Here is a 17,853-nt window from a genome sequence, read left to right on the forward strand (position 1 = left end):
CAAACAAACCTGTTGAAAATATGGCTTAATATGATCGGGGGTGTCTCTTTGAAACAAAAAAGTAGAGGACGTTTTTTTTTTATATACAAAATCTTAGCCTATGAGACACTTAGAACATATGCTAAAATCCCCTTCCGTTCTTTTTGACACACCCGATATATTATATACTACATAGTATATTTTATATAATAATATACTCCTACACGTGTAGTTTATGAGTCCGTCTTGATTTTTTACTCTCGACATCCACGTGTTTGGAAAAAAATCAAAATTGTGTAACATTTTGCAATTTAACTTTGAAATTCCAAAATCGAATGCTCGGAAACCCTGCAAACGTTTTAAGCTTATGGTAAGCATGGTGGAAAATCTAAATCGTTAATCAAAATTTCCTTTCAAAATTGTGTGATGTCATCTCAAAATTTTGTCGAATAAATCCTGTCTAAAATGTGCAAAATACATGTTTGGTATTATGAATCTGCACTTGTGGTTGTCAGTGCATTCATATTTTATAGAACTGCTTATACAGAGAATTGGGAAATAGCACTCTCATATTAGTGTCATACGTACACAAACTGATATACTATGTGTCCTTGCTAAAATGTTGATCATTTTGTAACTGAAAAACTCACTTGAAGCATACACACAGCATACTTCTTTTACTACGTTTGCTTTAACACTACGGACATAATTTTATTTTAATTTATAAACATCAGAAAAGCTTGTTATGTTGTAAGGACAAGGAAAGTTCCAATTATGTTTTATGTTTGTTTATAGTAATGTTTATCAATAATTAATCCTCAGCATGAATTCAGCAGTATGAATGTTTTCTTGCATTTCATTAATTATTATTATTCTTAACTATTTCCATTAATCATCGATTAAATGGTTATTTTGTAGTTCCAATAATATTTTGTGAAATAATTTTCTGCACTTTTTTACATTAGGTAATGGATCCATATTATACAAGGTCAGGTTGCTAGGTATATAATGATGATAATAATAATAATAATAATAATGAAATAGTGCCTTTTACGATATGGTAAAGTACTCCCTTATCGATACATTTGAAATGTACCTATCTTATCGATACATATGGAACGTACCTCAGCATTGTACACTTGGATAATTAGTAGTTTGTACAACATGTCAGTCTATGAGTATATTATTACTAACAGTAAAAACATTTATTATTGGAGAGTTCGAAATGTTGAGTAACATTATTACATCTTTTAAAGAAGATGAGCTAAATAAATAAATCGATTATATCTCAGACAATAACACTAGCAATTAAACAGCGATTTTATTGTCCATCTAAGCGTTTACACACGTGTCCCATATTTATTTAAACCATTTTCGCTTCACACCACACTTTCATTGGTACTTTTCCTCTGACGTAAAATCAACACAAAGTGAAAGACAACAATTTCTTACTACTAATTTTGTACCACGCCTGTTAAAAATACATTATAACAATTTTCACGTATCGACATAAATATTCATTGTTTTTTAGACTTTGGTATTTTCATCACTACTGTCTTCCACTTTCATTGTAACTTCACTCGCGTTATCGAAAGCAGGATTTGGAACGCCGCCCTTTTGCAGATCGTCTATTTCTTTGGCTGCATTCCACACTTGGATATCCGCCTTCCCAAAAACGCAAAATACCAAGCCACACACGATATAGACTAGAGCTCCGATGCAAAAAATGATGTGCCATTCGTCCAAACCATTCTATAAACATCGAGTAAACAAACAGAGCAAAAGTAATTGACTTCTTACGTTTTCGGCTGTTAGCTGACCCACAATCAGCGGCGTGATAAAACCGGTAGTACTGCCAATACAGTTTGCAATACCGTAAAGAGTACCTGCGTAATTTGGCGCTAAATCTTGCGAGTTTTGTAAGTTTGTTAAGGTGGAAGCGCCATTGGAGCCGAGTGATAGTGTAAGGAGGGCGATCGACCAATTTACGTCACATCCGGTTACATTTAGTATCAGAAGTAGTGCTCCAGGTACAATGTGAGCTACATTCAAGAAAATTGTAATGGGTGTGTAATTTGAGCGGAAATACTTACAAAACAGGATAAATCCTTTCCTAACCATTATCGTAGATAGGATTTTTCTTTGTCTGATAAAGTCTCCAATAAGTCCAAAAATAAAACCAAAAATTAATCTAGCCAAGTACGGTAGTGCTGCTAAAATTCCGGTATGTCCAAGATTAAAACCCAAAACCGTCGAAAGAAAATTCGGACCGGCTGTCATTAAAAAGTATAAACCCCAGAGGTTTCCGAAGTGTAAAATTATAAGAGACCAAAATGGAATGGATAGGAAAATGTCTTTGTATGGCGGCAAACCCTAAAAATACAAAGTTTTAGTATCAATACTTTAAATAGGGACACAGGTATACTTTTGTCGGTTTTAGTGTGTCTCCTAAACTTCTAACTATGTACAATTTTTCCTCTTCGCTTATTCTGGGGTGTTTATCAGGACTGTCAGACACCAACAGAATCCAAAAAATGCACCAAACTATCACAATACCACCATTAATGAAAAATGACCATGACCAACCAAGACTCTCAATAACGGCCCCTAAAAGCGGCCAGGTTGCTACGGTTCCTAGGGTACCACCTAAAAGTGACCCTATAAATTTGCCCTTTTCCTCTGGAGGTGCCCAGCGCGACACCAGACAATGAAGACATGGATAAATTACTCCCTAGAATCACAGTCATGTTGTATGAAACATCCAATCGTTATATAAGTCAGTACCCCGCACACTCCAGTCAGAAAACGCGATAATATCAAAACAGCGTAATGCCATGAGGACGCAAGCGGACCTACAAGGGTTAAAAAGCCAGAAATTAGTGTTGCTATCATTACAGTTCTGGTAGGTCCAAATTTTTCGCCTAAAACTCCACCAGGAATACACGTAATCGTGTAGCCCCAGAAGTAGGACCCCAAAATGAGACTCTGCAAATTTGAATCCCACTCGTACCTCGTCCCGTACTAAAAGTAAAAGATTTGTGTATTCCCTTAAGTCACTTATAACTAAGTACTTACATCGGGAACTGAAGTCAACTTTTCGGCACTTTCATTTCCTAAAGTCTGGTTGTTACTTATTCTATTGACAACTACACATTCAGGTTCGGTAAGACTTCCATTCGTTCTGGCGGGTTCCACCATCGCTATAATGTTGATAGACATGTTGACTCGCATGGTGTATGTGACAAAACATGCTGTAAAGAGCATCACACCTATGACGAATCGTGTAGAAATTAAACCTAAAACAGACTTTTTCATATTTATTTGTTCATTTGTAAACAATTAGGTACCCTTGGGACATGTTGGACCCATTTTGTTGACCGCGTTGTCACAATGATGAAAGATCTAAGACCATAATTCTTCCTAGAAAACGAAAAACGTGACTAACAAGAATGAATTAGACTGATTATAATTCGTTTCAAATGGCCATCACGATGGTAAACTGTTACTGGTTAGTACTTAAATAAATTATGCAACAATAATGACGAATGTTGAATATAAGCAGTCTTGCAAAACAAAAGCTGGCAATGATTGGGTCTAGTACATGGTGACAAAAGTAAAAATGAAGTGACCTTTACCGACGACTTATTTTCACTGTTTACTAAACACGTTAATATAAAAAGCATACTAAAAATTAATACGTTATATATCTGAAACAAAACCCAATTCTAGTCATAAAATAATAACAATTAAAGTTGAAGTCAAAAATTAAATCTATTAGAATTAATTACTTTGTTTTCAACCGTTTAAAAGATTATTTTAATCTTAATTAGTACGATAAGTGTAAAATCCCGAATCCACACAAACGGTGCTCAAACAGGTAGCACTGAAATCACTACACGCACAGAGTCTTAGACGAAGCAAAATAATTATTATGCAATTAGTATAGTATAATTTTGGGCTGTGACGGAAATAAATAATTGTATACACCAAGGTAATAATTATTTTCACTTACTCTTATCGAAATATTTCGATTTTTCTTTAGAACGGACGTTTCATTACACAAAACTACAACATTGACACCTACATAATATTGACTTTTTTATGAGTTCGTGTCCAGATAACACTTTATTACAGTCGAAAGTAACAACTGTGATGTTTAGCACTAATAATTCGAAAAAATAATGTGCAAATATTTGATAAAGTGGTTCAGACAGGTGATATCTCATTTTTTATTCTTATTTAAAACGGGCAGAGATATCTCGAATGGCTATTGAATAAAATTTACTCTGGTAAGCAGTTGCACTTACCTTCTGGAATATTTTTAGTCATGAAAGCCGGTAATGCGTCCTCCGGTGCACTTAAGTTCTTTTTACTTTCACAATGCAAGCACACTCGCAAAAACCGGTGGAAGTGTATACCGTTAAGTATATACCTGAAGTTCCACCTCTACCAAAGTGATAAAACGGTAGTGGCAGAAAGGTGTAATTTTCTGAGTAAATGTTTAATTCTCACCAGTATAACGAAATTAAAGTTTTTATCTTAAATGTTGACAAATGGATCGCAGACAAATGCGTATTCAGTTTACAAAGAAAATATTTTTTACTAGTAATTGTAACTGTAAATTTGCCTGTCATGTTGGTATGTACTTCCAAAATTTTTCACACCAAGTGGGTACATTGTTTTCGGGAGGTTATTTAAAATATATTTGGGTAAACTAATTGTTTCGTATGAATTTTCACTTTTCTGTTTCAGTAGTAGAATATTTCATATTTGTCAGATGTGTAAGTACAGGAATAATTTTTGTGTCTGTTTATAAGTAATATTGAATATGCTTCAAAATTTCAGGGTCATAGTTCAAGACAACAAAAAAACAAGAAGATAATCTTCGTTTTTCATAGTTATTGTTAGGTATCTCAATTACGCTGCAGTTACTTATGTTTATACGTTTTAATGAAAAAATATTTACTTCTATGGTGATTGTACAGTTGGTATTTCTGTAAAAATGCATAAAATAAATAATTGTTCTTTAACATATTGATTTTGTAGTGAAAATATGGGATTTTGACCTGATTTTAGGTTCCCAATTTTCCATGACGGTTCATAAATTATGTGCCATTTTTGGAGAGTTTTGCAATTCTTTCTAAGAATTTTTAACAAATTTTAAATGTTTTTGAATTTGATAATTATTGGGAAACAATCAACTCACTGTAAGTATTGTTTTACAGCACTGATCCAAATTAAAAAAGCTGGAGTAAAGAATTTTGGATATTTCCAATTTTTTTAAAAGTAGGTATTTTTAGTTTAATTGTTATAAGATTTTAAAAAATGATTTTTGAAATCTAAATTTGCTTTCAGGCAAAGATAATATTTCATATGCATACTTATATTTTCAAGTAAGAAAATCATCGACAGCAGGAAAACGTAACAAGGTAAACCAGAATTTTTAAACCTCGTCTCCATTATCGTATCGGAACAAAAAGGATAAAGGTAATGGGAATTTGTTAAATATAATGTTAAAGCTAGGTCATTTAGAACTGCTATGCTCTATATTTAATATGTTCGCAGTCACTGCATGAGAAGGGCACAGAAATTATTATTATTATTAATATTATTATAGTTTCCATGCTGAAAACACAAATTAGGTCAATGTAGAGGATTTTCATAAAATCAATTAACAACGAATAATTCATTCGAATGAAACAGCAACAGAATTTACAAAAAATTGTGACAAAAATACAAAAAAAAAAAAAAATAAACAACACAAAATGTACATAGTTCCAATGAATTGTACCAAATCCAATTTTCGTCTCAGTGGTTGTTTAGGAAACCAGGATTAGAAACAAAATAATACTAAAGCAAATATTGTAAAAAATATACAAACATTACACGTAATACAAAGACTACCGTTGAAAATCAGTGATAAACCTAAAGGCAAATTTTAATATCATAAAACTTTAATTCGTTGAGATAAAAAAGTTCATAGGTTTTACCATGATACAAGTAAATATGGTATGGACATACGCAGGTTTGCTGACGTCACCTGGCTGTATTCAGGCGGGAAATTGAAATATTTACCGAGCCCAACTAAAGTCACTAGATCTACTACTACTTTTAGAAAGTACGGCAAACTGCCTGTGGTCGGAATTCGACAGAGAGGAACCTAACCTATGTGTTAAACAAAGATAGCGCGAGGCTAGTAATTTTCGCTATCTGTCAACTATGTGTTTACGATTTGAGGTTACGACAGACTGTACTAGAATTATTGAGTTAACGGACCGGAAAGAACACTATTCCAGTCCCAAAGTAACTCCAGCCCTATTCAACGAGAAAGTGTCACCGGTAACCAGCAAACAGTCGTGGAAGACGTGTTACCACCAAGGCAATTGACGGCCAAATGACAGTAACAGGATCGCTATACTGGTTAATAGTTGTGTATTAAATTATTGGTTTGTACTTACCAAATGTACGAGATTCTTTGTACAATTATTATTACTATTCACAATCAGTGTAAAAACAATTTGCAATGTTTCACAATTTTTATTCTGCAGAGTATCTTCGGCTGAAATATACATATTTTCTTATTATTTGCTATCATCCCCGCTATTTTTTTAACAACGCTAGGTCGCTAGCAAACCACCAATTTGTTTTTACGCATCAGTTTGGTAACAATAAACAATAACCCTCATAACCACAAAAACTCATAACTGCCTCATAACCCTTAAAATTGATATTTGACATCAGATGTCAACACAGAAGTGGAAGGTCATTCATTCCACATGACGTCAGATAACGTTGCGCAGAAGAAGACGAGTTTTGGTTCATGGGATGTCCATACCATATTTACTTGTATCATGGGTTTTACAGTCATTTTTATGTAGTGATAAATTGATAATGATTGAGGAGTAAGTCTTATCACGATTATTCGACTCTTTGGTGCACTAAGTTTCCACGATTATTACAAAAATTCTACATGTCATCTAGTGAAAAGTCAAAAGTACCTAAATTAGTGAGTATCTGAATATGTAACAGTATACTAAGCTTATAGCTTTAGTTTTATTTATTATTTAAATAACATGCTTTACCTACAGTTTTTGTCAAAAACATTTACAGCTTTTCTGAAAAATGATAAAATTTGGTTTTGCGAATTTTAATTTTTTATGATATTACGGTATGAGTTAAAATAAAGATATGTGTGTAGTATTAAAGCATGTGCAGTGTAAAACTAATAATAACAGTACAAATTTTCGGGGAATTGGGGTTGGCCGATCTTGATTTGATCATTCATTATTTTTTTCGAGTCAGCCTGTATACGTAATTCTAAAAAATACGAACTCACTGATGAACAACAAGTATACAAAAGACTCTTAATTTGTGCATATTTTCGATGGGATATATTCAGTAAAATTTTGAAATTACGTCATCAATTTTTTGGGATGGGATAAACGGATAAATTTTGATTAGCGATTTACCATGATTACGATACTCTTAAAACGTTTGCAGAATTTCAGGGCATTCGTTTTTGTAGTTTCAAAGTTAAATTGTAAAATGGTGTTATATAAATTTGGCTTTGTTTTTTAATTTGTTGTCTGGGGTTAAAAATCGAGACGGATTCATAGACTTCATAGTAAATGTTATTTTATACAATTTAAATAACATTTACTGCCTAAAAATTGCGACGTCATCACATTGTTGGCGGGAAGAATTAGATAAATTTTGGTTATATAATATACATTATATAAAATTGGTAGTTTCGGAGATTATCTGTCTAATAAACATCGGCACAGACAGACAGACGACAGACGAGCGACAGACCTATTTTTTTCTACTCTAAGTATCATGAAACGTCGAGAAAACATTAAAGTAGCTGTTGGCCGGATGGGCCCTATTACAATACTTCCTTAGTTTACGCTCAAAAAATAATAAAAAGCCATGTATCTATAAGGCTGTTTTCAGAGTTTACTGAAAATGTCCTAAGGGTCCGATATTACTGATAAATTATTTGTTTTATGTGTTAAAAATATTTTGTATTATTATTATTAGTCAGTCTCCAATATTAATTTTATTTTGTTTCTTTTGTTTTAAGGAATCGAAACGCGTAGAAATATATAATCCACTCCCATATATGTATGTATAATAACTGAAAACGGTGCCTTCTCCAGAGTGGAAAATATATTTGTTGTATCTATATGTTACCATTCATTATTTTTCATTTAAAAAAATAGGTTACTACAAGCAAGTTGAAATACTGTGTTTTTCGATTATGACGTTATTAAGTTTTTGGAAAGGATAAACTGATAAATTCTGATTAACGGATGTGAAATTTTACCGCAATCAATTTTGTAGTTCCCAAGATAAATTGTTTTTTCCCAATATATACACACTCAAGGTTAAAAATAAAGCTGAATTAATAAATCACAGGTTATGAGCATACAATTTTGCGCATGTTAAGTAGGATTTACTTAGCAAAATTTTGAGATAGTGCCATCACCTTTTACACCATATTCCTAAAATGAATCTAAAGTTCCATAACAGACTGTGTTCAGTAGTTTCGGAGACGACTGTGAAGTAAAATCACCAGCAGACGACAGACAACAGACGGTTGTGGATACCTACTATTTCCTATTGTCGGAGTTACGAAAGGTCAGAAAATAAAAATACCAAATCTATGTTCTAAAGGTACATTCAGCATGCCATAGCGATTTTCAATATAAACTAATAAGTAAGAAACAAAAAGTAAAAAAAAGAGGATGACTTACGTGAATAGGAAAAGTTGGCCGAAAAACCAAGAATCTGTTCCCGGGAGTAACAGAATGCCTCGGTCACTAATTCTACTAATGGGTTCATATTTAAAAAAAAAAGCTAGAAAAAGTACCAGGCTTTTTTATCAACTGTGTTACAGTGTTGCACATATCTACTTACACACTGAGTGGTGCGATTTAAAACAAAGTATTTAGATTATCCATGATTCTAACTGTATTAACAATTTGTACAGTAACATTAAAAGAAAATTATGTATTATTATAACAAATAAATTTCGCCTGAAGTTTATGAAACTTTTATTTTACATACATTTAAATAACAAACCGAAGCAGTACCTGCCTTGCTTCAGATTAGCAATTATTTATGACTCAGCATTGTTGCAAAACTTTTAGAAATTTCTCAATAGCAATTAAAATATTATTTGCCACAATTTTTATTTAACGATATCGACAAATCAACAAAAAAAAAACAATAACATCAAGGCATAGATTGCGAGTAAGAATGTTTTCCGTGAGTAATATGTTCGGTTTTTCCAATTCTTGTAGTTATCGTTCGTTACTATAAAATCTGCAATGTTGCATAACAGTTTGTTAGGTATACTAGTGTGTGTATTTATGTTATTTCTTAAATTATATTATTAAGGTTTTTCATACAATAGCATTTTTTTCCATATCCGTAACAACGAGCGATTTACAACGCTGTTGACGAATGTCTTACATAATTTGTTACGGTATTTTTTCCGTATTAGCTAGTACTGTAACATTACTAAGGCATTCCGCTGCCGGATTTATAGTATTTATACTATATATCTCTTTCAAACACAATTATTTGTCTAATAAAAAGTGTAATTTATAATTTTGTAATAAAATTTTCAAATTTTTTTGATAAAAATGTAAACAGTGTGCAGTAATAATCAGTGAATTGCTTATCTCATAATTTGAGTTCCTTAGTAATGTATCTAAAAATTAATAACAAAAATGGCGGAATGTTGTCACTAATACTACTAAAGTAAATAGGTAATTTATTTTTCTAGCGACGACGTAACTAGAACACTATGGTTCTCATTTATCAAAATTCGTACATTCTGGGTACAAAAAACTACAATTTATTACTGAGAAAATAGTTAGCAATTTTCACAAAAATAACGGAAGAATAAAATAAGTATGTTCTAAATCAGGTGTTATCGTTTACTTAAAATTCTATGTACATCTATACCAGACAGCATGTTTGCATGGTTTATTTTTTTTACTAGTCTTATTTTGATATCAGTATTTATAATTTTATTAGACTCCTTTCACTAATCAATAGAACTATATTTATAAATTCCACTTTTACAAGATTAATAAACATAGTTCTTCAAAGAAACATCAGCATCAAAACTAATTCATACTTAGTGCCTTAGCTCCCATTTTTCATTTGATCGAAGATGGGTTGCGTAATCTCACCGGCGCAGAAGCAACTTTGACCTTTCAAGGCTGTAAAGCAAACCGTCTTCTTATCTCTACCTGAACTTTTTATTTTCATTAATGTAAATATAAAGCTATAAACATTTTTAACCTTGACACAGTCACTATACCACTGCAACAAAAATAACAAAGATTAGAAAGAAAAATTGTTAGGATAGATCTATTAATTACTGGATTTATATGATGTAGAGAACCTATATGAAGAATACTTTTTCTGCAAATATTACCATAGTACATGGAACCTTAAAACAAGGTTTTCGTACCTTCAGCGTGCATTGCAGGTTTTCGATACGTCTCAAACGGGCAGAAAGCAAAAATTGCCAGACTAGTTCGACAAGAACGTAGGGATTTTTTTATGATTATTGATATCGATGGGTATTATTGGTTGTCATTTTATCATTGATAAGTAGAGAAAAAAAACGTTCTGCACTGAAATATATTCGAACTCGCTTGTCCAATTAACCTTCGACTGTGGTGGATTTTTTATACACTTTCATTTCCAGAATACGAGCATCAAAAACAATATAATCAATAACAACTTTATTTATATGAAAATCGGTACAAAAGATCTTGTGGATGACACACTCAGAACATGGTTTCCTAAGTACTCCTCGTTTCTGGGCTGGTGATACAAATAACAGTTTTATATATTTTTTTCTTTCGGTTTCCCCTGCTTAAATATTCTGGAAATTCTTTCTTAATTGAGGTTAGTGAGCTAAGTTTACGTACTTACCATATTTGCACTTTTACTTGTCACGATAATTAGCATTTCGTTGTATAACTAAATAATTGTCCAACCCCGGAACATCGGTCGTTTATCTCCAAGTTATTTTTATGCAAACTGACTGCTATTTTTATTCTTTTCAGAATATAAAGTACAAAGAGTGATACATATTTAATTTTCGCAAAAACAATACAATTAACGACTTTATTGATCATAAATACTGAACACAATACAACTTCGATATTAATTTTAAATTTAACGTGAACAGTAATAATAATGTTTATTACTCGACCACACGTGCCCTGTAGAATAAAAGATTTACTATATAACTACTAATAATATTATTAGTAGTTATATAGTTTTTCTGTTCTAGATATATATGTATCTAGAACAGAAAAAGTGTTCTACCATTGCTTTGGTGTGACAATAATAATAAAAAGGAAAAAAATGCACTCTAAAAACTGTCTGAGCTCTTTGTTATGTTAAAAGGGATTTTTTTCTGCATTCAATAATGTAACACATATCTTTTTTTATTTTAAGAGTTTAAATACTTTTACCTGCTTATAAAATTTCAATGAGTTCTCATAAATGGTTCAGGAAATAGGAAAATATTTAGCTGTTTCCAAAATTTTTAGTAAGCCTGTATATTTAGATAGAAGCAAAAAAAATTTCTATTCTTAATTTGTAGATGTGACCTTGCAGTTATAACTTGGTGTGTCAGCAGAACAAATATAAGAAATTCAGCATTAGCCATACATAATCTTTTGTTTTTTGGTAATAGATCAGTTTTAAACCAAATAAAGTGACTCATTAGTCAAATCTAGTTCTGTCGTACAAAAATGGAGTAACTTTCCATTGAATAGAATCAAACAAGATGGAAGAAAGGATTTGGACTAGGTTTTCTTACAAATGTTACTTTTGGTGAAACACGAATAAACCTTTAACGATGTTTACGATGAACTCAAGATCATTTTGGATGAGACCATTTTTGTAATAATAATTGTTATGGGGTTTTATTTTACTCAGGTGTAACATAGCTATATTGATTAATTCCATTAAGGTCGTTTTGGTTTAATATCGGCCAAATAGAATGAAATAAAAATGTTGATGTCATCACACAAATCAAACATTTAGACGTCAAGGAACGAGGTAGTCGGTTGTGTAAAACAAAATAAAAGAAAGTGATTCAAGAATCTTGTGGTACTTAACTTGTTGCAAATTTAAAGGTGGATAAAGGCTCTCATACTTTTACTTCAAAGCTGCGACTTATTAAGAAAACTTTTATCTGTTTTAGAAGATTGTCGTCAGTTAGTATTTTAGAAGTTCGTTATAGCAAATCGTCCAGCTAAGTATGTAATATTGTTGTACAATAATAAATTTACCTTTATCATTGTGGTTAAAAATTGCTCGAACGGTTTATTTAGTTTATAAAAACATACAGAAGTAGTACTGCTGCTTGTAATAATGTATAACAATTCTCAGATTAATTATGTAAGCTGGTACTTCCCTTTCCCAATAAAAGTTGCCAAAATTTATCACTTGCCTAATGATAGTAACTGGTCCATAAATATTCTTTATCATTTTATTGCAATGGTTTTTTTTTCATGAGTTATAACTGAAACAATCAATAAGTTGTATCTTCCGGTGTTTGGAACTGTACCAGCGTGATGGTGGTATATAATGTTATTTTCCACTAGAAACGGAAGTATTTAACTCAGTTAATGAACATTAGTACAGACAGACAAACACCAAAATTGTGTTATTAATTAATTAATTAATTAATAATCTTCTTGATTATTGAAATTTGATCACTTCATGATTTACATTTTGTAGCGTTGTTTATTGTTTCCATGTCACGAAAAAGTTGTATAATCGGAAAAACTTTACAACGTTATATTCGACTGATAGGGCACTCCTTGCTACTGAAAATTACTGATTTTGAACACATTGTCAGAACTAATTAATATTTCCGTTGTTTACAGACTTATTGCCATGAAATTTTAAATATAACCTGTTCACACCTTCCGCTATATGATGTACGAGAAGTCTTTTAAAAATATTTTATCGTTATCTTCTTTTTAGCATTTTGGTGAAATGTTTCCCTACTTGTCTTTAAAAATCAGCTTACAGAACTCTATGCGTTACCCGGTAAACATTGCGGTTTTTTTTGTCGGAAATGAGGCACTAAAAAGAAGCTTGTGTCGAAGAAGTTGCTTTTGCTCTGTCTCATTTTCAACAAAAGAAATCGACAATGTTTCCCACCTAACGCATAGAGCTCAAAACAGTGATGAAAACCGCGTTCAGAAATTTCCATAATTTGAAATATGTTTTGATTTTTAATTGACTGAGAATTTTAAAAAGAGTCAAAAATTATTGTTATTACGATAAATATAACATCTTATAATAAGTTTTGGTATAATATTGAACTTTCAGAATCGTTAAAATTTATATTGTATTTTCAGTTCGTTTTCTTTATTTATCATGATAATAAAATAGATTTTCTCAGATTTCAGGTATTTATTCTGTTGTTCTGAATCAAACGCAATATGCACAAAAGAGATTTTTTAGAATCGTCCTCCATACCAAATTGGATAGTTTTCGTTGAAACCGCATATTGCATGATTCCGCGCTTAATCCTGCCTTAGAAGAAACTGGTAGATGTCTTGATGAGTTCTTCTATGAAATTAGGCTTTCTTCTCTGAATTGAGCAACTGGTTTTATTGGTGCAACATGTGCAAGAAACAAAAAAATACTTACCAATAAAGGTATAGGGTGCCCAGGAATATAGCGGGTCTTTGATTTTAACTTTTCCAAGCAAGAAGATCTTAAACTAATCATGCTCAACCAATAAGCGTTATCGTTATTAAAATAGGTAAATAAAAGGCATGTACTGGTTCCTCTACATGAGCCCCTAGTGGACAAGTAAGAAGACTATTTGGATATTCATCAGTTTAACCATGTTTTAAATTGTAATAACTCCTGTCTTGACCTCGGACTCTCGAATGTAGTAAATGTTAAAGTTCAGAAAGACAGCTATAGCATTGTACCGAATGTTGACCCATATCATCGACCCCTTAACATAAAATTTCCTCTGTCTTTCGCTTATACACCTGTCTGTAATAACTTAGCTTACAAACTTAACTTCAAAAATGCTCGCTATGATGATATTAACGACTACTTTTCTACTATAAATTGGAATGGTTTGTTTTCAACTAATGATATTAGGACAAATTTTGATATTTTTTACAGCGTTCTAAGGACGGCTATTGAAATCTTTATCCCTAAATCTGTTGTTGCTAAAAATAAATTTCCAAATTGGTTCTCCAAAGGCACTAAATTACTTATAAAGAAAAAAAAAATAGACTATTTAAAAAATTCAAACTTAGTCATGATATAGGATACTTTAATAAATTCAAGGAAATCAGAAATTCTGTTAAAAGTTTGATTCATGAAGACTACAAGAAATTTATATCTTACACCGAAAACAATATCAATACCAACCCTAAATATTTTTGGACCTATGTCAATTCATTAAGAAAAAACTTTGGAAATTACAATATTCGAATACATGAAACTGTAGTCATCGGTGTTCATCGTACACACTACGGTTATAATTCTCCATTTGTCCGTATTGCTAGATATATCAACGCTATATCCGAAGATTTAGACCTGTTTCACTGTAGTTCCAAAACCCTTAGACGGTATTTGCATTTGCTTTCACTGTAGAATGATGTATCCTAAATTATTTTTGCGAAATTTTGTTACGGTATTTTTTTCCCCCCTTATAGTATGTAGGTATGTAATTATTTTTATAGACGAATATTTTTTTTTCTTTTTGTTATATCTGAGTTCTGTCTTTTCTAAATTAATTTTTATTTTTGTTCGCATGTATAATATTAGAAATTGCCTGTTGTATACTATGTATTTTGGCAATAAAGGTTATATTATTATTATATTATATTAAGAATTTGCTTTCATAAATTAAGAAATTTAGTAATTTATCTTTGTTATTAATTTTACAGAATTTACTTATTTGGGATTCGAAGAATAAGCTTTCTCTATGGTAAAACAAAGAGTCGCTTAAAACTAATGGATTTCAATGACTTCCGCATTTACTGAAGAACTGTAGGTGATATTTTACATGATCAAACATGATTTTTCTCTCTGTTATACAGCAGCTGATTTTCACAATTTTTCATTCGGGTCCGCGATAGTAAACCGATATGAAATTAGTATATTATTAACCAAGGTTGTGAAGGCAGTCAGTCTAGACCTAGCGCAAATTAGAACCCGAGACGAGCAGCGTCGAGGGCTATAAAGCGCGAGGTTTAGAATTGGCTTCACAAACGTGGTTAATATACTATTTTTTCCACTACTAGCCCATTTGAGGTTTGCAAATTTTCAAAATGTTTTTTCTGATGTGCATTAATAAAAACGTACACTCACGTCATTTTAGTAAGCTTTGGAATTTTGTTATTTTTTGACAGTCCAAAACTTTTGTTTCAATTTCCTCCATATTTCCCGTTTTAAATAATTTTTCTGTGAAAAATGTTGGAAAGTGAACCGTCATGTACCCCTCCTGAAATAAAAGAGGCGGCACTAACCATGGAAGAACAGCTACTTCCAGAAAAATCAGAAAAACTGTACCTGAAGATATATTCAGAATTTAAAGATTGGTGCTTGGGAAAAAAAATGGGACAACGTCTGAAAATGTACTTATGGGTGATCTGTGTTATGGGAGTGGCTGGTGCTTGCCGCACTTATGAGTTATGTAATATGAAGATGAAAGACATTATAGTTAAGGAGGATATTATCATTGTGAATATACCAACCAGCAAAAATGGGGCGTCGCGAAAATTTTTTGTGATAGAACATCTGTGGACTAGATAATTCGAAAGTCCACTTCAAAAAGACCTACCCCTGATATGCCAAAATTATTGATTGGTTTCCGTGGGGATAAACCTACAAGACAAAATATTGATCATAATACAATCAGCAAAACTCCAAATACTACAGCGAAATTCCTTGGATTAAAAAACCCAGACCAGTACACATGACACTCGTCCCATCAACTTCAGTTTCATTCCCGTCCATTTCCCGCGGTCCAGAGTACGAAATTTGTAACTCCACGATAGACATACCTGCAGCCAGTTTTTCCAATTCAAGTACAAATACAGGGACTGCTGGTATCAATATGACGTGCCATAATTGCACCATCAACTATTATTTTAATAAGAATTAAATGTTTCCTTATTGTTAATATTGTCGATAATTAGCCATTGCAATGCTACTAGTGGAAAAACATTAATTTTTTTAATAAATTGAATATTGGTATACTGATAATAATAATTCTTCGGGTTTTATTTTATTTTGATCTGCAGGTTTATCATCCAATAGAATTTTTTCTGCGATTTTCATTTTGTTTGTTACCGAACTTTTAACATATCCTTCATCTACTACTTGCAGAACACTTGTATTGGCACCAACAGCTAATAAAGTAGCTGACGAACGCTAGAATAAATTCAATTAAGTTTTATTTGTACGCCTGGTTTTAAATGTGATGCAGGCCTTATTATAATTAATATTCCTACATTAACAATAAACATTAGCGCAAAAAACATAAAGTGTTAAATTCCAACCATACAATAATAGTTGAACCGTAACTATCCTTCTATCGCCTGTTGCATTTCCTTCATCTACGCTCTTCTTCAGAAACAATGACCAGTATATGTCTGCTGGTTGGGGAGTTCTAAAAATTTTGCAATTTCTCGAGGTAATTTTCAAAAACTGTTTTTACCATAAAGAATTTATCCATTTGTTTTTGGGTGAGAATTTTTTATTATTTTGGCCTACACCCACTAGTTTTGCGTTGATTTCAACATTAATAAATCGATCACAGCGTTGGTGGTTCGAACTGCTTACCCTTTTGGTCAAACTAAGCTAAAATTATACCATCTGATTTCTAAGGGACAAGACTTTTAGTGGCGTCTGCGGCTGCCTCCTCTGTTTCAATGGGTTCAAGACAGTCAAATGCGTTCATTTTGCAGCACTTTTTCGAAATTTCAGCTAGAGTCCATGTTCAAACGTTAAAAAAAATTTCAACATGGCTCGTCTTGTTTACTTGAACGTCCATGGTACCTACCACTACTTATTATTCAAAGTAGTCCACAAAAAAGAAATATTAAAAAAGTAATTCAAGTATTAGGTTTCTGATTCCAGAAGTGCAAAAAATAGCGTATCTAACACAGCACTAAAATATCTTTCCATTCTTCAAATTATTGTGGCCCTCAGATACGTATCGAACCATGAAAAACCGTCGGGATTAGTTCCTAGACATACCAAAACAGAAATTAAAAACACGATCAAAGACAACCATGGATTTTTCAAAATTTGCCTTTAGCAGAATTTTCTTCAAGTTTTAATTGAAAATGTAACGTTCAAACACACCATTCCAAAAGTTCATGGCTGTCTTTGATCGTGTTTTTATTGCTATCTTGGTATAATATACTAAGAGTACCTACCGTTGTTCCCAAAAATTTCGGGTAAATGACATTGACATGAAACGGCAATGCTTTTCATTGATCTATGGGAACCTGATTTGGTTATCTTGCCCGAAATTTGTTGCAAACAACTGTACTACAGTAAATGTGAAAATATTCACTTTTATAAACCCTAGAGAATAAACGTGCACACGCAGTTTCTCGTAGCTGACCAAGAGTAGATAGGTATATGATTTTTTTCAATACTATTGAAAAAAAGAATTACATCCTCCATTGGAAAAATAACGAAAAGTTCCCTACTGAAAAATTTGCTCACGTGTGCTGGTTTGAAAACTAAACGCACAATAAGTAAATGAGAAACATTTGCGTAATTGATCAATTTCGGCACTCGTTTCTTCTAGGTACTGACTAAATAACATCACAC

The 17,853-nt window shown here is 32.1% G+C and overlaps 1 protein-coding gene and 1 long non-coding RNA gene across 4 annotated transcripts; one reads left to right on the forward strand and one right to left on the reverse strand.

Moving 5' to 3' along the window:
* Positions 1–1,287: 1,287 nt before the first annotated feature.
* On the reverse strand, positions 1,288–4,416 carry LOC135132206 (sialin). Of its 3 annotated transcripts, none has more exons than XM_064060215.1 (8): positions 4,287–4,416; positions 3,327–3,399; positions 3,055–3,275; positions 2,764–3,000; positions 2,405–2,710; positions 2,073–2,352; positions 1,780–2,021; positions 1,288–1,731 (listed from the first exon to the last, which is right to left on the reverse strand). In XM_064060215.1, the coding sequence occupies exons 2-8, from the start codon at positions 3,346–3,348 to the stop codon at positions 1,507–1,509; spliced, it is 1,533 nt and encodes a 510-aa protein (XP_063916285.1). In that variant the 5' UTR covers positions 3,349–3,399; positions 4,287–4,416; the 3' UTR covers positions 1,288–1,506. The 3 variants fall into 3 exon arrangements, with proteins under 3 accessions (XP_063916285.1, XP_063916287.1, XP_063916286.1); XM_064060217.1 differs by lacking the exon at positions 4,287–4,416 and adding an exon at positions 3,992–4,073; XM_064060216.1 differs by lacking the exon at positions 4,287–4,416 and adding an exon at positions 3,615–3,688.
* On the forward strand, positions 3,753–4,380 carry LOC135132207 (uncharacterized). Its single transcript, XR_010280982.1, has 2 exons — positions 3,753–3,970; positions 4,022–4,380. It is a non-coding gene; the product is annotated as an uncharacterized LOC135132207 (long non-coding RNA).
* Positions 4,417–17,853: the final 13,437 nt, after the last annotated feature.

This window comes from Zophobas morio, unplaced genomic scaffold (genome assembly GCF_036711695.1).
Source record: "Zophobas morio isolate AGI-343-1 ecotype UQ-CSIRO unplaced genomic scaffold, CSIRO_AGI_Zmor_V1 ptg000021l, whole genome shotgun sequence".
Taxonomy (NCBI): Eukaryota; Metazoa; Arthropoda; class Insecta; order Coleoptera; family Tenebrionidae; genus Zophobas; species Zophobas morio.